The sequence below is a fragment of the Globicephala melas genome, chromosome 5 (genome assembly GCF_963455315.2).
Source record: "Globicephala melas chromosome 5, mGloMel1.2, whole genome shotgun sequence".
Lineage (NCBI taxonomy): Eukaryota > Metazoa > Chordata > Mammalia > Artiodactyla > Delphinidae > Globicephala > Globicephala melas.
Window position 1 is genome coordinate 14,236,190 of NC_083318.1, and position 21,323 is coordinate 14,257,512.

The window sequence follows — 21,323 nt, forward strand, 5'->3', positions numbered from 1 at the left end:
AGGACCACTGCCTTACACCTTCTGTTAGAAATTGTTTTAATTTCTGCTCGTCTAATTTAGCAGGGGTCATTTGTCTAGTCACTGTCTGGTTTTACTGACTGCACCCCATAACACAAGATGTTCCTCTTTCTCCTGTATTTTATTTAAATTGGTAATTCTGTATAGAGCAGTGGTGCTCAAGCCAGACTGCACACTCAAAGGTGGGGAGTGGGGGAGTGTTTAGTCTAACTGATGATTGGCTTAGGTCCTGTTAAATCAGGATATCTAGAAGTGAACCCTGGTGTCTGTATTTGAATTTGAATTCCCCAGGTAATTCTTTTTTTTTTTTTAGATTTTTTTTTTTTAAGCCTTGTATTTTCTTTTCTTCCTTTTTTAGGAATAGTTAAATTTTGGCTGCATTGGGTCTTCGTTGCTGCCCATGGGCTTCCTATTGTTGCGGAGCATGGGCTCTAGGCACCTGGGCTTCAGTAGTTGTGGCACTCGGGCTCAGTAGTTATGGCTCATGGGCTCTCGAGCACAGGCTCAGTAGTTGTGGTACACAGGCTTAGTTGCTCCACGGCACGTGGGATCTTCCCAGACCAAGGCTCGAACCTGTGTCGCCTGCATTGGCAGGCGGATTCTTAACCATTGCGGCACCAGGGAAGTCCTCCCCAGGTAATTCTAATGTGCAGGGCTGAGAATCAATGACCTGTTCGAGAACAGTGGTCCACAAACTTTGATTTTAGGATAGCTTTTCACTCTTAACATTGAAGACCACAAAGAAGCTTCTGTTTTGGTGATACGTGTTGACATTAACCATTTCAGAAATTGAAACAGAAAAGTTTAAAAATCAACTCATTTAAAGTAACAATAGTAAACCCCTACATAAGAAACATTTTAAAATAAAAAATAACTATTTTCAAACAAAAAAACGTAGTGGGCACAGCCTTGTTTTATATTTTTGAAAGTCTTTTTAAATGTCTGGCTTAATAAAAGACAGCTGGATTTACATAGCTGCTTTTGCATTCCATTTGCTGCAATATCACACAACATGTAGCTGGTGGAGAACTCCACTGTACGCTAATGAGTGAAACAGGCAAACAATGTCTTAGTATTATTAATAAAAGAATATATTCCTGATTCATCTTTACAGCTTGTTTGATGGTTTCTAATAAAGGAAGATTCCATCTTATCATCTCTTACTCTGTAGGACTTGCAGTCTTGAAAGACATCTATAAAATGTGAGATGAGTTACTGGCTTTTTTGAACTTGAGGTTACATTTCTTTATTATCTTAAGTGTGTCCGAACTCTTTTAATAGTACCTGTCACTAATAAAAAAACAAATATTTAGGCCAGAAGGATTCCAGAGCAGGAATTCTGTTAATATTTTGATTACCTCACATAAAGCTAGTTGGCAAGTCCTACTGGTACCATGTTTGGTGCTACCTTCCTTTCCATAGTGGCTTATTTGACTCAGCTGGTTTTTCAGCCTGAGTCTCTACATTTTACATGCTGCTGCCAGATTAATCTTTCTGAAGCAATTGCATTAATTATTCCTAGCTTGAAAAATTTAAAGTTTTCTCATTGTGTTGACTTCAAAATCCTTTGTGAAACCCATTGCAAATTCAAGAAATGATGGGCATTTTATCTGCAAAAATCTGAAAAATGAAATGTTTCATTTTCTTTTAAGGTAATTCGGAGGACTTAGGGAGAAATTTAAAGGGTGAATTGCCTGAACCACACTCCAAGCCAGACCGTCTTTTTAAGGTGCTAAGAGAGGTCAACAGAACCATCTCTGGTCACAGGGAACGTAGTATCTCGGAGGCCACAAAAGCAAGTCTTCTGCCAGGGCAATTTTCTGTCCCTTCCTTTCTTGCCTCCCTTGCCCCTCTCCCCTGACATTTGACCCCGTAGTTGACATGTTCATAGCATATTCCTTTATGATATCCTCTAGCTTACTTTTGACATGTATTCTTTGTTAGGAGACAGCAAAAGTGAAAGTACTTAGAAGTGTAGCTTTTTTTTTTTAACCCTATTAAGAGCTCTGAATCAGCTCTTTTCCATAGATATAACTGAAAATGTTTATTTTAATTTGCTGCATTGTATTTTATTTACTGATTTAGGGAATGAAAAAAGTTCTGGTGATTTATATGTTGATATTAAAAGTATAGAGTCTCAGGGCCTTTGCACTGTTCACTCTTCTTTCCTTGGCAATCAGCTTGGTTAGTTTCCTCACTTACTTGAGATGTGGGATCACCTCAGCACCACTTTCCCTGGCCACCCTGTCTCCCACACCTCATATCTTATTTTCTTGCTTCACTTTTTTTTTCTCTTAGCTTTTGTCAACATAGTTACTTATTTGTGTTACTTGTGGTCTACCTCCCCCACGGGAACATAAGCTCTATGGGGGTAGGGATTTTTAGCTGTTTTGTTCACTGCTGTATCTCTGGCATCCAGAACAGTGCTTGGTACAGAGCAGAAATGTAATAAATGTTTGTAGGGTAGGATGAACGGACAAAAAGGCAACACAACTGCAAACAAACCTCTAAACCATCTTTATTAAAAACTATCAATATAGTATAAAAATATCTTCAATTATATAGAATATAGAAGTATAACTCTACAAAATTAAATTATTTCCACACAGTTTAGTATACAGATTAAAGTTTTAGTAACATTCAATAATATATTTTAAAATATCCAAAGTATAAGTCATCGTTTTAGAAGTGTTTAGTGCAGAATACTTTTTCTTAGCTTTCCAAAATTTTGTACAGTAGAAGGTATGATTTAGCTGACTCCATGGTTTTCAACCAATGGATATTTAATAATAGTAATAATAAATGGTGGTGGTAGTAGTAGTAGTAGTAGCAGCTAACACTTTTATAGCACATAGCATATGCCAGGCACTATTTAGAGGGAAATCACACAGACAACACATGATTATTCACAATATTATTTTCAAGAATGTTCAAAGTGGACAAACCTAGTAAATTGATTTCATAGCCTTTCCCATTTGTATTAGAAATATAAAAAAGCAGGCACTGCAAATTTACTATCTTGCCAGCATGCATCACCATCAAGGGTCCCTTGGCACAAATAAGAAACATTCTCTTCTCTAACCTGACCAAAAGAAACAAAGAGTGATAAAGAGAAAGGGGTTAGAAGCTAAAATGTAATTTTGTGGGGCTAAAAAATATGTGATGGTGGTAAGACAGCACTTGACTTTTTTTTTTTTTTTTAAATGCTGGTTATATAGGCTTTTGCATTACAGTCTTTGGTAAAAAAGAACTTTTGCAGGATGCTAATAAACTCCAACTTAAGAATGCTTCTATATCTGCTAAAATATTCTTTGTCCCTCTTTATTTAATAAAATGGCAGATAGGCACTTCTTGTCTAATAATCAGACTGATCTGATTATGTGTGTTCAGATGTGAGTCTGAACATATATGGAAAAATGGGCAGCTAAGTTAACTTATAATGCTTATTTTGATATCCATTTAGAGATAAAAGCCAAGATAATGTTTAGTTTTATTTCTTAAAAATGTAATGTCTCTGCAACATGGTCATTACAGAGCATATCTACAATGTTGCAAATGACTTTGCCCTTATTACCATCAGTAGTCTGCTTTGTCTTTTTATTTCAGTTATTAAATGGTGGTCTCATGATTCTTTGACACCAGGAAAGCAGTTCAACAAACCAAAATTTCATTAAATGAAACAAAAAGTTCCTGATGGTAAAATCCCAAGTCTTAGTTCAGTCTGTTTGAAAATCTGAGGTGATCAATAGCTGCATTTATAAATAATTCCCAGTATTAAAAATAGCTCATGCTGTTTTGGAGGACATATCAAGAAATTTAAGACATTTACTAAATACTTTTAAATAATACCTCAGTACCTATATATGTACACAAGCAGTCCTAAGACAGTAGTAAAGAGTCTATCTACCATTTGACCAATATTATAATCTTAAGGGGGAGGATATTGCAAGCCATTTTCTACATTTCAAGAACCAAAGTTTCTTTCCCTGTTTTGAATGCCAAAATTAAGGCCCACAAGTCACTAATGGGACAAGTATAGTGGTTTGCATCTTAAATGACTGGGTGAAAATCTCTTAAACTCATGACAGAGGAATAATAGTGTTTCTTCTAAGACCAAATGTTTCAAATGGTGCATTCACTACATTTTGCAGTTAATTCAGAGTAAGCTGGAGGTCTCACGTTTGAGGTAGGGGAAAGGCAAGGGACTGGCTTTAGATGTGCCGACATAATTTGCCTTCCAAAGTTAAGTCCTGAAGGATGATGAACCCAGTATTTTAAAGTCTTGGGGGCATCTGAGACTTCAATAGAATCCATTGGGTAAATGTCAATTAAGAATTGTCATGTTCTTCCTTTCTTTCAATCCACCAAATTCTGACAGCCAATGAAAATTTTCATCTTAGTACTTTTCTTTCTCTACTCAAAGTCAAGTAAACTATTGTTCATTAAAATGTCCCCCTTTGGGAAAACCCAATACATAATGATCCATACTTGTAAGACAAAAATTTGTATTGAACAAAAAAAGTCGCAATAGAATTTCTTTATCAGCTTTTTCAGTGTTTTCAACATGATTAGGTTTTTAAAAAAGGTTTACATACAACTTTCCCAAAATTCATGAACTTGCATAAAATGTGGGTATATACCTGAATATATTTCAACAAAGAGAAAAACAATGAAAGTTTATGGACAAATAGTTTAAAAAAATATATCCTAGTCAAAATAGAATTGACCTGGAAGAGTAAAGAAAGTCAAATAAATAAAAAAAGAAGTTTAATTTTCACTCCTCTCTTCCCCCACTGTGAGGTATCTACTAAAACACCTAAACTAAAGAAAAGTATCTGATCTAAGAAGGAATCAGTACTTGGACGTTACAAATTTAGGTACCAAACAATAGGCAAGAGGGAAAAAATTGCACATTTTAAACGTAAGAGGGTCTTTAGACACCTCAAAGCAATCATTTCATTTGTACATGAAAACTCTGAGCTCACAGAGGTACAACAACTTGCTCATGGTCACAGCACTAATCAGTTACAGAACCTGGTCACCTCCTCCCAATTTCATGATTGTTTCGCCAGATATCAATATTAGTCTTAAGAAAAATATACAACGAATTGGGTATTTTTCCCAGATAAACATTCCTATATTAATTTTACATAAAACACATCACAGTATTTCAAACTAGTAAATAAATTAATGGTATATACCAAAATGGAAATAAGTTAACAATCCCTTCTTCATATTTTGATCAAGTATCTTCTTCAAAAGTCTCACAAAACGATTTAGTGCATCAAATCCAGCAGCATATCATCTCAGTCTTTAACAATCTTATGTTCAGTATTGAACAGAGGAAAGAAGTTAAACCTTATCTCTTTGTGAACGGATTTCAGCAGTTCTAATACTACTTTATGGTCTGTACAGTGCTGCTGTACAACAAGAAAACACAGCTACAAGGTTAATCCAAAGAACAATTTAAAAGCCATTTCAATGGCAATTTCTGTGACTGAGTCATGAAAACAGACGTAAAGTTCTTGAAGTCTGGGATGAAGAAAGAGCCTCCTGTAGAGGAAAAGAACACACTCATTTCAGAAATTCCAAAAACAAAAAACAAAGGAAAAAGACTCCAACTCTTCAATTTATTTTACTTAATTTTTTTGTTTCTGAAAGAATAAGTAGTAAATTCAAAACCACTTATCTAAATCTACAGTAGGGGGAAATGCAGCTAGATTTATTGTAAAATAAATAATATATGCCTTAGGTCAATTATGTTTATTTTTCCAGAGTGTAAAAAGCCTATTTTATCAATATGTATAATCATGTCCCTCAGTTTTAAAGTATTAAATATAGTCATTATTATTACAATACAGCCAATGGTGTACCATCATTCTAAGTACAATAGTTATTAGACATTGAATTGGGATTAACATTGAAACTTTGATTGTCTTAAAGAGTTAAAATTTTAGTCTATTTAATCAATACTAATGTATACAAATCAAGCCGTTTAAATCAGGTGTAGTTCTGCGTGACTGCCTTAAATTTCTCTATTCTACATAGATCAGCAACGTCATAATTCAACACCTATTGATTTTTTTCAATTCCAATTGTGAATGTAGTTAAGGCTCCACTGTACACCTGCATGTGTGCCTAACTGGTCTTCTTATCTCTGTTCTCTCCTGTGTCCACACTGTTTTCATATGCTGTTCCCAGCTTGATCTTCCAATAGCACAGCTCTGATCACACTACACTGAGTTTTGATCATGCTGATGCTCCCAAGCTTGGTTGGTTACACATCAGAATCTCAAGTGAGCTTACTAAACATACAGAGTCCCACTCCCATAGATTATGGTTCAGTAGGTCTGGGGTGGGGTACAGGCATCTCTGATTTTAATAAGTGACTCAGGTGATTATAAATCCCGTGGACCAGCACATGGGAATTACTGCTTTGGATAAACTTTGTAAAGCGTTTGTCATACAGCTTAGTACTATATGATAGGTGTCCAGTAACATTAGTCCCACCTTACTCTGTGCTCATTCCTCCACCAATTCTCTACCGCAACTCAAAGAACTGTCAGTGGCTCAATATTTCCCTCAAAATTCAATTCCTTAGTCAGGAATTGAAAGCTCTCTGCAGTGGTCCTAACTTAGCTTTCCAGCTTGATCTTTCACTTCATCTTTGCATATGCTATTCCCCTACCATTCTAGCAAACCAGTCTACTCACTGCCATGCCTTATGATTTCCCTTGTTTGGATCTTTATTCATCCCATCCTTTTCCTAGGATGCTCTATCCAAATCCAATTCATTTTCTAAAGCAGATCAATGGAACCTCTAAGCCTTTCTTTATAATTTCAGCTTAGATTTGCCCCCCTTCCTCGGAATTCCCAGAGTGTTTGGTTGTATTACCTAATTTATTATATATAGCCAGTATCTTTCTCTCTATCTCCATAGAATATGCATCCATATATACATAGGTATTTAAGCATGTTTCATATTTCTTCTGCTAGATGTAAGACCATCAGATGCAATGACTGTGTTTAGCTTTGCGTTTGCCAGTCCACCTACCCACCACCACATTTTGCCAAGCACAGCTCCATTTACTAAATCCTTACATATTTATCAAGTGACTGTGTGCCAGGTGTTGTTGCAGGTGCCAGTGGTGGACAAGACAGATCAATTCCTGACCTCATAAAGCTGACATTCTAGTGAGGGGGAGAAAGATCATAAACAAATAAGAAAATTAAGAATAAAGCGGTGATAGAGAATAACCAAGTAGCCACTTTAATGTGGGCAAGAGATCATGGCTTGTCTCTTTAACAGGGAATGGCATGCTAGCACTGGTCTGAATATCCAGGAGCCAGATATGCAAAGGTGAAGAAGTAGACCATCCCCCATCCAATGTAACTGTGCACAGTGGACGGAGGAAGAGAGTGACAGGAGGTGGAAACAGACAGGTGGGCAGGGGCCAGGGAGGGCAGGGTCTTGTAGTTAGTTGGGGGTAGGAGAAGGAGAGGGGAAGAGAAGAGGGAAAGAAAGGAGGAGAGAGGGAAGAAAGGAAGTAGGGACAGGGGCTTCTCTGGTGGCGCAGTGGTTGGGAGTCCGCCTGCTGATGCAGGGGACACGGGTTCATGCCCTGGTCCAGGAAGATCCCACATGCCGTGGAGCGGCTGGGCCCATGAGCCATGGCCGCTGAGCCCATGAGTCCAGAGCCTGTGCTCCGCAACGGGAGAGGCCACAACAGTGAGAGGCCCGCGTACCGCAAAAAAAAAAAAAAAAAAAAAAAAGGGACAGAGAGAAGGAAATAGCAGTGAAAGTGTGGACTCATTACCTTTTAGTGTATGACTAATACAATTTTGTAAGATAACTGAATAAGTTGTCTTCTTTTTTTTGGTAACAGAAAAAGAGTTGGGAGTAATTTAAAGGAGATACTTAGGAAATAAAGTAAAATTCTAAAATACATTAAAATATTATAGTTAGATTAATAATTCCATGCCTATATCTGAACATGTTTATCTCCATTACCACTTTTCTGTCACCTATTAATATTTTTTTCCACTTACCCTACTACCCAGTAAGCCATAACTGGTGGTGTTTTTCTCTGATCAGTCCAGTTTTCAGGTGAGCATTCAAACAATACACCATGTTCTTTCACAGGGTTAAGAGAAGACACTGAATTTGTAGAACCTGAATGATCTCCACCATTTAGTGCTTTCTTCTTCTGTAAATTAATAGGTATTATTAATATTAACTGGTATTAATAATGTTACTTTAAAACGTTTTATATATAGATTTGAATTGGTTGATCGTAATACTTTAAGTGCCTGCAATGACATTCTTCTCTTTACCTGCAGGAAAATTTCTATTCTTCCTCATACTTACTTTATTATTATTTTTTATACATTTATTTATTTATTTTTGGCTGCGCTGGGTCTTCGTTGCTGCACGCGGCGAGCGGGGGCTACTCTTTGTTGCGGTGCGCGGGTTTCTCATTGCTGTGGCTTCTCTTGTTGCAGAGCACGGGCTCCAGGCGCACGGGCTTCAGTAGTTGTGGTGCACAGGCTCAGTAGTTATGGCTCGCAGGCTCCAGAGCACAGGCTCAGTAGTTGTGGCGCACGGGCTTAGCTGCTCCGCGGCATATGGGATCTTCTGGGACCAGGGCTCGAACCTGTGTTCCCTGCACTGGCAGGCCGATTCTTAACCACTGTGCCACCAGGGAAGTCCCCTCATACTTACCTGAAACACCATCTCCTAAAAGAGACTTCACGGATAAAGTCTCTCTTGACTCTCCAAGGGAACATTTTGTTCATAGCCCTACCTTATTAGTAGTTACACTATATTATATCAGCAGTTTAGAGGTTTGTTTTTCCCAGTACATTAAAATCTCTTTTCCAGGGCAGACAAAATATGCTATTCATCTTTGTATTCTTTGAAAGCAGCTGTGCTTGGTACACAGTAGGTGCTTAATGAACAGATTACTAATGAGTTACTAAATGAATAGATGATTTTGTAATATACTTAAAACACATATACTTAAAGCAGTATTGTCTCTTCCTCTAAAGCATACTCTAAATTTCCCACTGATCAAATCATTAGCAAACCAGTGACTCATTTGGAATATAAAGACTTTTTGTAAAGCTCAGGCCAAAACAGTGGAGTGATCCTTGATTCTGCTCTTTCTCTCAAAATACTTATTTAAGACATCAGCAAATCCTTTTGGCTCATCCTCCAAAATATATTCAAGATCCAGAGGCCACTGACTTCTTGCTTTGAGAGTTTCCACAGCTCCTAACTGGTCCCTGCCTCCACCCTCTCTACCCTACAAGCTCGTTCACAGTAGCATGAGTGATCCTTTCAAAACTAAGGATCATGTCCCTGCTCTGCTCAGAACTGCCCAAGAACCTCCCATCTTCTTCCAAACAAAGCCCAGACTCCCTAACCTATTGGGCCATGCATGACCTGGCCCTGCTACCTTTGCCATCTCATCTCCTACCAGTCTTCTCCCTACTCAGCCCATTACAGGGCTCTCCCAGCCACCCTACCTCTGTGGCTTTGTACTTGCTGTTCCTTCAGCCTGGAAGCTGTGCCTCCACATCTGCCACATGGCTTGGTCCCTCACTTTATTCAGGTCTCTGTTCAAATATTACTTGACATGATCAGAGGCATCTTTCAAAATAGTTACCCCCACCTCTCAACCTTACTCTGTTTTATTACTCCTCTTGAAACTTACCCTACCTGATATATTACACTGCTTGCTAATTCATTAGCCTCCCCTGTTAGAATACAGGCTTCATGAGGAAAGAGACTGTTTTGTTCACTGCTGTATCCCCAGCATCTTGAGTAGTATCTGGTGTGTAGTAGGTCCCTCAATATTTAAATAATATGGGGAAGCCTAATTTATATTACCAAATATTACTAAATAAGTTAATGAAATAAACCTTATAGAATCTATCAATATGTTAAACAGGAAAGGAGGAGCCTAAGAATGCAAAGCACATAGAGATATATAGTCAAACATAACATTTTGTTGAATACCAATTTCTGATAGCTCGAAGAAGAAATCCTGTAAGACAAACAATTTTACTGCTGAATGAGTCCTAAGAGATGATATAATTCAGCTCACTCACTTTATAGCTGAGAAAATAGGAAGAGTTAATAAGGCTCAGTCCAGGATTCCTTACTCCCAGCCCAATGTTCTTCTACCTTTAAGCCTAAATTCTTCACAAATTTAGCATCCTTAGTACACGTATTGCTATGTGCATTACAATCATTCTTCAGGCAGGTGGTTTTTTTTTTTTTTTTTGGCAGTATGATGTTTGACCAGTCACAAATAAACTTCTGCATGTTTATCCTTTTCAAGAAATCAACACTTATCTTTCCCTGCTATTAAAACTATCTAATTGATATTTTAATTGTATACAACATTACTACTTCTCCAGAGGTACAATATTAAATGAAACTTCATCCTGGATTGAAAAGCAAGCAAGCAACCAACCAAGTGGCTGAAACATAACAGTATTGCACCTACTGCTATACTTTATTCCATTTTGTTCCAAAATACCTTATCCTGCTGGTTGAATACTTAAAGAATTATCAGTTACCAAGTGGTAGAGATAACTGTCCGAGAAATGGTTGGGTCAAATATGGGAGGCAAGTTTACATTACCAACTATGTTCTACTTTGCTACAGAAAACACACAGGTCCACCGTTTCCTGAAACAGTAATCTGGGACATCAAACTCAGAATTATGAAACAAAGCTTTAAAGTTAAGTACAGTGAATATAATCCTTTGGCATTCAAGGCAGATGGAATGACTGTTAAAAAAATAAATGAAAATAGTCATTGCTGGACATACTGATTAAAGAGTTTTAGAGAGAATATTTAGAGGTCTGGAAATAAACTGGCAGAAAATTATATTTATAGCAGTGCCCTACCTCTTCAACCAGTGTCTGTTGGAAAACTGCACGAATGGAGAGACAACACTGATGGAAATTTTTTATCAGCTGAGGATGGATAGAGCCACTTAGCTGTGCCACCTCTTCGTGCGTAGGAGTAATAAAGATCCCTTGCACTGTTTCTAAAGCGACATAGTGGAAAAGTGTGTTCTCAGGACCAGATGTCAATCTTGAAAAGAAAAAAAAAAGATATTAGAAGTAAACTTAAAAATGTTGCTTCATTTTGAATGCTGTAGACATCTAATAAGCTTTTAACTACAATAGAATATTAGGAGTGTAATTAGGGAAGGGAAACTAGGCCAAACATTGAATTCCTTCTTCCTCCTTATCTGAAATACAGGCTAGGGTTATTGTCAATTCCCTTAATGGAGGCAAACACTACATGTTATGCAAGGATAAATAAACACCAATTCGTTTGCAGGTAACTTAATCATCCCTTTGCTAAACAACCCAAACTGGCTAAACTCCTCTTTTTCCATGGTTGGTAATGAATAACTCAGCCCATGTCTGGGCCAGATATCTACAAGCCATAAACAAGGTATGTCTAGCGTGGACCACAAATAAAAATACCTTCCTAAGCTTTTCAGTTAGTAGCATTAAAGTCTCTTCCCACGATAGTCAAACTGATGACCCTGAAGAAAAATAAAATTATTATTACCAACTGCAAAGCTGAGTTAATATTCTAGAATACCATGGCAATTGCTAGAAGTATTCTACTACTTATCATTACAGTCTTCCTTCTCTTCTATGTTCTCTTACTATTTTCACTTCTCCATTCTTCTTCTCCATCCTTTCTTCCCCTACTGAGATCTCAGACAGGCCAGCAGAACCTATAAATACTGCTTATTTCTACCAGCAGTAAGAAGAGCTAAAGAGCAACAATAACGGCAACAGTGAAATAATGGCAATAGTTATCATATACTGAATGTCTTCTATGTTCCAGGGTAGATGTTTTAAAAATACCTTAGACTTAATTCTCATAATGACCCTGTAAGATATTAAACATTACTATCCTCATTGCAACCGTGAGGAAATCAATGTTCAGAGGACTTGGATTAACTTGTTTGAGGTCACATAGCTAAGTGTCAGAGCTTAACTGACTCTGTTCCACTATACCTTGCTTTTTCCTGATTGGCAATCTTTAAATATATGGACAGCAATTCCCCAGCTGCATCTCACTCAGGCTGCTCTATTCTCATTCTAATGTCTATTAAAAAAATTCATTTAGTTGATTTTTCTTCCAGCCACAGCACAGAGGCAAAGCAAAGGCATATTTCAGCTCTTAGCCTAAATACTGCCTCAATCATCCATGATAACCAAATTCCTGTTAAACTGTTACTTAGGCAGCAAGATCAGAATAACTTTTGATCACTAACTAATGCTCTTGGTTCTCTTTAGAGACCAGGGATAGGCAGGGAAGGAGGTCATCTACAAATTTTTCTCATACTTTTCCATAGGGTGTTTGGCTCATTAATACTGGTGGCGGATATTTTTTCAATCAAGTAAAAAATAATCAAAATGAAAAAAATTATAATTATTCAAAAAGGAAAATAATTTAAAACATACATTTTAATCCTGAGGTCACCAAATTCAAGAAAAGGTATAGAACAGAAATGATTCTTAATAAGAATCATTAATTCTTAATAGGAATCATTAATTAATAAGATTCCTATTTAGGGAAGTTTAGAATTAACATTTGTGTTAACTTCTTTAATTTTCTCTGAAAACAACCCCATGACAAAATGAGTAGGTCTAGTGCTTGAAAACCATAAATCAACTCAGTGTATATTAACTCACTCAGTGTATAAACCAAAAGTTTAAAAATCATCAAACAAGCAATTACTCACTGGGAAGACAAATATTTGTTCAAAAAAATGTAGATTAAATCAGATTAGTTCTTCAGAAAGGTCACTCCTACAGCAGAGAATGGATTCAGGGTAGGCTGGGAGTTGGGAGCCCATTGCAATAAACCAGGTGAGAGAATAGGAGCTTGATCTAGGGTAGGATCATTAGGGGTTGAATCCATGCAGAATGGATAGGATTTGGTTACTGAATGAAATGTTTTCTGTACATTATTGTTTTTAGTATGTTATATATTTTTATTTTACAAAAACAAGTCCAAATTAGGATAATATATTACACACTGGTTTATATCACACTTTTAAAATTAACTACATAGTTTGAAGATCTTTCCATGTTAATAGAATAAATATGCATCTGTAGCATCCTTTTAAATAGGAGAGCCTATGATTTACATCACATATTACTTTATGCTTAATTTAACATAATTACACATTTATGTTAAGTTATAATATAAACTTAAGTTATAAAGTTGGAAAAAGAGTTTCTTTTTACTAGAGATAAAGCCCAAATAACACACATATATATTTAAAAAATAAGATATGGAGGTAATAAAAATTCAGAGCAGTAGTTTTTGTTAAATGGAAGACTAGGGTTTGTGGAAGGTATTTCAGGCTTCCAACAAAGGTTTGATTTAGATTTCCTTGATTAAAAAACATTTTTAACTATTAAAAAATTAAACATCATATTGGAAGGCATTAAATTCCAAATTTTAACACATTATATCAATATTTCCAGTGTATTATTTTATGTAGACAAATTACCTCGATTTTGCCCTGACTTCAGGAAAAAGGCTTTTCCTGACAACTCTGTGAGATATGTATTTGAACTTATTATAAAATGTTTCAACGATCAAGAAGGCAGTAGCTCTGAACTTCTTTTTTTTAATGGGAATTCTATTTGTATATGTCTACTTGTTCAAATAAAAGTGTGCAATTGAGGGAATGCCCTGGTGGTCCAGTGGTTAGGACTCTGCACTTCACTGTACAGAGTCCTAACCACTGGGTGCGGGTTCGATCCCTGGTTAAGGAACTAAGATCCCACAAGCTGAGGGTGGGGGTTCGATCCCTGGTTAAGGAACTAAGATCCCACAAGCTGCGTGGTACGGCCAAAAAAAAAAAAGTGTGCAATTGACTTTTCTACACAAGTTGATACCATGCATGACATCGTAATTAAATAGCAGATGAAGCTCAGGAAGACCAGCTTGTCACCACATAACAGTGCTCTTGTTCTTGCCCAACAAGAAGTAAATATGTAACATTTCATATTTTAATAGTTAAGCTGTTAAACATGCTCCTCTCACTTAGTTCCTTTTACACCAGAATTCCCTACTTACTGTAAATTTGAGGTTTTACCTATTTTCTAAAGAGGGTGTCACAGGCTCAGTTCTCTGGCCCCAGACTCTGATCAGGAGATATGCAGGGAGGAAGTTTATCAGGGAGGATGCTTGGAAACAACACCTGTGGGGGTAAGACTGAAGGACTGAGCAATGGGAGAAGTTGAACCATGCCGCAGTTGAGACAGACGTCTCAACAGATACCACTGGGAACGCTGAAGCTTGGATGGCCTTTTAGAGTTGTCCTGAATTTAAGTAGGGGCCAAGCCTTTGTACTTACTTACTATTAGTCATTAGATGTAGGCTACTCCTAGAGAGAGGTTGTAACCTTGGCAGAGTCAGTAAACTTCCAAATAGGACAAGGCCAGGGGAGGGACTCAGCCATGCATGAGCCATTAGCGGCCATGACTCTCAAGCACTGGGAATGAGTATCCGGGGCTAAGGACTATCTGCAAAAACACAGCATCCACCAGAGTCTAAAAATAGTAAACTCTAATGTAAAAACTAGACACACAAAAGGGAGGTTACCTGTGGAAGAGACATAAGTGGGAACTTTCATATTTTGAAGTATTACTTTGTATGCTTTTTATTTCTTATGAGTATGTTTCCTATATGTATAATGAAAGATATTAAAGAAAGAGCATAGCTATTACCTTCCATATGTAAGAGATATCATAATTACATTTGTTGAATAAAATCTCTATATATTATGGAATAGCACTTTTTCATTGCAACATTTCCTCGAAGACATAGAGTTAAGTGAAAAAGAATAAAACAAGGAAGTTTCTTACTTCATTGTGTTATATATATCCAATTCTTTTTCTGAAAGGTCCTTTTTCAGGTTCCCCGAATGAAATGGATTTGGAAGAGTAGACTTCTTTTTAGTGACCTAAAAAGTATTATTAAGTAGATCTGTTTATATCTAAGAATGGAATCAAACAGGAGAAATGACGTAAAACTAAAAATCCTTCTAAGAGAACTACTTACTATTTTGCAATGTTTCTTTTAAATATTTTTGATGCCAACTTGTACTTCTTGGGTTATCCTATGTTAACAGTGACCCGAGAGCCATGTCATGGGAAGACATGACAGTTCTCCCTGTAAACCTTCTACTGGAGCCATGATGGAGCTATCACCAAATTTTGTTACAATTTATATGTATGCACACTTGTCCCCCTCTCTAGACTCTGCACTCCTCAAAGGCAAGAGCTGCGTCTTACTCATCTTTTTATCTCCTTTGTGTAGCATAGCCCTTGGCACATAGTAGATGCTCCATCAATATTTGTTAAATGGCTGAATCTTAAGAGATTAATTCAGTTTCTTTTAGGAGTTGTTCAGGGCTCTTTAAGTCTATCCAAATCCTATCTTATCCTCCTCCTGTATTTCCTACCAATTTCACAGACTTGGATAATGAGTACCACCAATGTGAGTACTTCCTAAATATACCCACTTAGGGCTCCAAGAGTGCTCTATTGTTTGGAATTAGGAGATCGAATCTATCTACCTATCTATCTATCTAATTTTTTAAGGTTTCTGATTCTTTTGTTTCTACTGAACACTTTCTAGCTATTTAATTAGATCAGCCACCAAATGCCCCACAAGTAGGATGTTTTCTGTTACCACTGTGAATAGAAAAGAAAGAGTTGAACATGGAAAGCGGGATTAAAGAGTTTCCCTACTTGTAATTACTGTCAAGTAGATGTCCTAGCTGTCAAGGGGCTAATGTTTTATTACTTGACATTTTCTTCTTTCTTTGGTCCTAAATCGTTGGTTTGCCAACAGTGACTAAAACCACTAGTACAAATGAAGAAGTATCTGCCATTAAAAATTCTCTTGCAATTATAAGTAAGGACTGGAGAGACAGCTTAGCTCCCAGAACGTACACACTTGAATGAACACACACCTTAAGCAAGGCCCCACTTTCTTCTGAACCATCAGAACCCTGAGATGCTGTAGTGTGGGGACTCAGGCCAACACCTTCTCCACCTTCACAACCACTGTCAGATCCTCCACTTCTGGATGGACTGGGCTTACGTGTCTTTAGGGAATAGTCACCAAAAAGAGCTCTTCTGCATGTTGGAGAGGTTGCTACTTTGGAAGTACCTTGTAGCCTACTGAGGATAGGTGAGGTTGTTAAATTATCTAATTTTTCATGTGATCCAGCAAGAAACCAGTCAGCACAAGACAAACAGGGGGTTGCAGAAGAGGCTAGCCGTTCATTTATGCGGGAATCTACCCCTTCCAGCTGGTGAAGAGTTGTTTTGACCTGATCCACATATATACAGTCCGGTCCAGGATTCCCAACAGCTTTGGATGCACAGCCTCCAGCTTCTAATAGTACACACAACATATAATGTCTCTATAAGAAAACAAATTAATATAGGTTTAGCTACATGAAAATATTTGTATGTAACATGCACGTATATATTTATGAATACTAAACAGATATGGGCATGTGGCATAATCGTGTGATGATTATTGAAAAATCCTCCCTCCCCTTCTTAGTTATCCTCAATGCTTCTTGATCACCTGTGAAAACAAATCTCACATTGCCTTATCCTGATATACCATCAACTGCCACTTTTGGCACATGGAATTCCCTAAGGTAGCTTTCAAAGAGGCTCAATAATTGGTAGTCCTTTCATTTACAATCACATATTTATTCTGTTTCTGGTTCTATATTCTTTTCATGTCTCTCTCTATTTCCCAAAACAAACTAGAAGATAAAACCTCTGTTTTTATAGAAATGGGAACAAAAGATCTTAAGAACCTGCTAAAATCTTATCTTGAGTTTCATTAATATTTCTCTATGAGTATTAAATGGATACAAAAGAGAAGAAATAAGGGCACATAACATTTTGTTTAAATACTACTATTTGACATGCTTATAATTTTAAACTATCATTTTTGTTTGTGTATTTATTTAGTCTGTAAATGGCAAAAAAAAAAAAAAAAAAAAAAACCCCGAAGAAAAACTAAGGTAAACTTACCAAGCCAACAATTAGCAAAAAATACCTCCCTTCAGGTTCCTGAAAGACTTCGGTGTTTGAGTCTGCAGAAGGTTGGAGGTGATGTCGAGGAAATACTTCTCTCCATATTACCAACTGACCAATTCTTTGTTTTGCTGCTAAAGGCAGTAGGCAATAGTGGCGACAGTATACAGCAATATCAATAAGATCATCCTTAGGCAAATGACTGCATATCAAATAACCCTTGAATTTAACCACAGAGAATAAAAGTCAACTAGTGACGTAAAGCAATAATCCTATAATACAGTTCTAAGAGTTTTATAGGTATTTCTTCAGTTGGCTTAAAATATTCCAGTTTCAAATGGAATAAATGAAGACATAGTAAAAATAGATGTTTTTTTCAACTAGACATCAAGTATTTGGGATAACTTAAGTCTATAATAGGTACACTTTAGCATAAAGCAAGATCACCTCTAAGTAGCACTAGCCTGAGAATTTGGCAAAATTACCAAAGCACTGAATTCTGAAGATGAAAAGTGGAGAAGCAGGAGTCAAGGTGGGGAGAGACTTACTTTTCACTGCTTACAGTTCTGTATTGTTTGATTCTTCTTTAGATATGTTTTATATTGTGCTTAAAAATCTTTTTTAAAAATTAAAATACTTAAATTCATTTGATGTTTAACTTGCTTTACATGCAAGTCAACTACTTAATGTTAGAAAATTTACCAGAAAGATGCATAGTTACTTTCTGAAGATAAGGGAAAAAAACACATGATTGTAAAAGGAAATCAACAAAGCAGTATTGCTCTTCTCTCATATACACTTGGTTCTTTGAGTACTGTTTCTCTCTTACACGTTTGTAAATGCTTTAAAATATAATGAAACCAGAAATATTTATTGTATTTGTAAATATGTAGGTACAAGTCTTGTTTTAAGATCTAATTTTATGGTACCTACATTCACAGAAAAAGAGATAACTGTATTTTTCATGTTTGTAACAATTTGAGAAAATTTACTTTCGGTCTGTTCATATAGCAGTATGACATATATAAAAATTTCAAGCTTCAACTTACCTTGTAAAATAGAGAAGAGCCCAAAATTGTATATAGCCGTCTCATGTCATAGTAATCCTCAGACTGGGGGAAAAACCACAGTGGATTTATATATATATAAAATTTTATATATATGTAAATATATGTATTTATATATTTTTTATGATTTTTAAAAATCCTAGTTAAGCTACAACAGTTAAAATGGAAATTACATTCTTAAGTAACTTATCTCTTCTTCTTTTGGTATTTATTTATTTATTATGGAAGTATAGTTGATTTACAGTGTTTCAGTTGTACAGCAAGGTGATTCAGTTACACAAACACAAACACACACACACACACACACACAAACACACACCTTCTTTTTCAGATTCTTTTCCTTTATAGGTTATTACAAGATATTGAATATAGTTCCCTGAACAGCAGGTCCTGTAGTAACTGAAGTTTTCATAGTGCCTTCTTTAGAAATCAATATACTAGGCTATTGGGGTGAGACATATGGTGCCTATATATTTATTTTTGACTGAGAACAATCTTATTTTTGATTCTTGTAAGATAATGTTGATTAGAGACATCTAAGAGTAGAACATAAGATTTGTTACCCCAAGAGGGATTGAAAGAAATCTACCAAGACAAAATGCTTCTACTGGACATCACCTAAAATATCCAATACTACCATATACTATTTTTGAAAGTACAAATTGGTACAACCTATTTGGGAGCAACTGAGCAGTACGTAAAGAAAAAAAATTAAATACACATACTCTTTGAGTAATTCCTCTTTTAGAAATCTACAGAAATACTTGAATAAGAGATTCAAGATGTTTGTATAAAAAGTTAAGAGTAGAATTTTTAATATGCAAAAACTGGAGAGAAAGTTCAACAATGGAAAATGGTTAAGGAAATAAGGTTATGTTCACATCACAGAATATCATACATCTGTTTAAAAAAATAAGGTTGATCTATATGAGCAAGCACAAAAGGTTTTAGAATACATTGTTCAGCAAAGAATGCAAGCTGTGGAACAAAGTATTCATTATGATTTAAGTCTTGTTAAAAACAGCACCCTCAATCACATACATGTATGTATATACATATGTGTTGGTTTGTATGGGGGTATGTATGTGTATAGAGAAGGGTCTGGAAGAATATATTCCAGACTGTAAGAACAGTTGTAACTGGGGATGGAACTGGGGGAGAGGGATGAGGAGGGAGGACATTTGTTTTTAATAGTCATGCTTGCATTTATTTTTAACCAATATGCATGCATTACTTTTGTAAGTTGAAAAAAAACCCCAAAACACAACGAAACCTAAGGAAAACTGAAAACTGGAAAAAAATCTAAATATCCCTCAGTTGGGGAATGGATAAACACTGTGATATCATCATACAATGGAATACTATCAGCAATAAAAAGCACTGAACTACTGACATAGACAACATGAATGAATCTCAAATGCATTATGCTAAGTGAAAGAAATCAGGCCCACCGTTTTTCATTTGTTTTGACTGCCTTTTTGTCCTCATATTTAAGAACAAGGTATTTAGTTCACTGGAAGCTTTTTGAGGGTCTGGAAGCTCTGACTGGCTTCACCATAGGTAAGCTTTTAAAAGCTTTTATTTTATGCATGCAGTCCAAGAGGATTTCAGGTGAGATACATTCCCTTAAGCAATCAACTGGATGTTCTTGGGTCATGGTAGTAAATGTGATTGGGGAAACAGCTGTGAATACCATTCTTTCTGTGCCCCAGAAATGTCACCCTTCTCTGGAATGCGATTAACTGGGTGTTCAGTAATATTAAAAAAGCATGAAATAGAAATTAATTAATTAAAAATTGTTTTATTTTAATTAAAATTTTGATCATGGTAAAATACACATAATATAAAATTTACCATCTTTTTTTTTTTTTTTTTTTTTTTGCGGTACGCGGCCCTCTCACTGTTGTGGCCTCTCCCGTTGCAGAGCACAGGCTCCTGACGCGCAGGCTCAGCGGCCATGGCTCACGGGCCCAGCCGCTCCGCAGCACGTGGGATCTTCCTGGACCGGGGCACGAACCCGTGTCCCCTGCATCGGCAGGCGTACTCTCAACCACCGCACCACCAGGGAAGCCCATCTTAATCATTTTTAAGTGTACAGCTCAGTAGTGTTATGTACATTCACACTGTTGGGCAGCCAAATCTCCAGAACTCTTCCTCTTGCAAAACTGAAAAACCGTATCCATTAAACAACTCTCCATCCACCCCCTCCCACCCCCCCAACCCGCCCCGCCTCCCCGCCCCGCCGCCTTCCTGCAGCCCTTGGCATCCACTCTTTTACTTTCTGTCTTTATGAGTTTGACTACTTTAGGCATCTCCTGTGGGTGGAATTGTGCACTACTTTGTCTTTTTTTTTTTTAAGATTTATTTATTATTTATTTTTGGCTGTGTCGGGTCTTCCTTGTGGCACACGGAATCTTTCTTGAGGTATGCGGGATCTTTCATTGCAGCGCGCGGGCTCTTCATTGTGGTGTGCAGGCTTCTCTCTAGCTGTGGTGCACAGGCTCCAGGACACGTGGGCTCTATAGTTTGAGGCACACAGGCTCTCTAGTTGAGGCGCGTGAGCTCAGTAGTTGTGGCATGTGGGCTGTTGCCCCGTGGCATGTGGGATCTTAGTTCCCTGCCCAGGGATCGAAACTGTGTCTCCTGAATTGCAAGGCAGATTCTTTACCACTGGACCACCAAGGAAGTCCCTACTTTGTCTTTTCATGATGGGCTTGGTTCACCTAGTGTGGTATCTGTCCTCTGGGTTCATCCACGTTGAGGCCTATGTCAGAATTTACTTCCTTTTTGGGGCTGAGTCATGTTCCATTGTATGTATTTTCCATGAATTTGTCTATTTGTTCATTCATCTGTTGGTGGACACGGGTTGCTTTCTCCTTTTGGCTGTTGCGAATGATGCTGCTGTGAATGTGGGTGTGCAAATATCTCTTCAAGATTGTGTTTTTAATTCTTTTGAGTATACGAAATTGCTGGGTCATGTGGCAGTTCTGGTTTTGATTTTTTGGGGGGCCACCATGCTGTTTTCTATAGCATTTGCACTGTTTTGCGTTCCCACCAACAGTGCATGGGGGTTCCAATTTTTCTACATCCTCGCCAATACTTTGTGTT

At 37.0% G+C, this 21,323-nt stretch overlaps 1 protein-coding gene across 4 annotated transcripts in view; it reads right to left on the reverse strand.

The window, feature by feature from the left end:
- Nucleotides 1–2,530: 2,530 nt before the first annotated feature.
- Nucleotides 2,531–21,323, reverse strand: part of INTU (inturned planar cell polarity protein) — an 81,588-nt gene continuing 62,795 nt past the window's right edge. For all 4 annotated transcript variants that reach the window (XM_060298960.1, XM_060298959.1, XM_030863893.2 and 1 more), the window contains exons 10-16: nucleotides 18,198–18,260; nucleotides 17,146–17,367; nucleotides 16,059–16,514; nucleotides 14,947–15,044; nucleotides 10,939–11,128; nucleotides 8,068–8,225; nucleotides 2,531–5,571 (exon numbers count right to left, since the gene is read on the reverse strand). In XM_060298960.1, coding sequence (XP_060154943.1) covers nucleotides 5,460–5,571; nucleotides 8,068–8,225; nucleotides 10,939–11,128; nucleotides 14,947–15,044; nucleotides 16,059–16,514; nucleotides 17,146–17,367; nucleotides 18,198–18,260 — 1,299 coding nt within the window. In that variant the 3' untranslated portion in view covers nucleotides 2,531–5,459. The remainder of the gene's footprint in view (nucleotides 5,572–8,067; nucleotides 8,226–10,938; nucleotides 11,129–14,946; nucleotides 15,045–16,058; nucleotides 16,515–17,145; nucleotides 17,368–18,197; nucleotides 18,261–21,323) is intronic.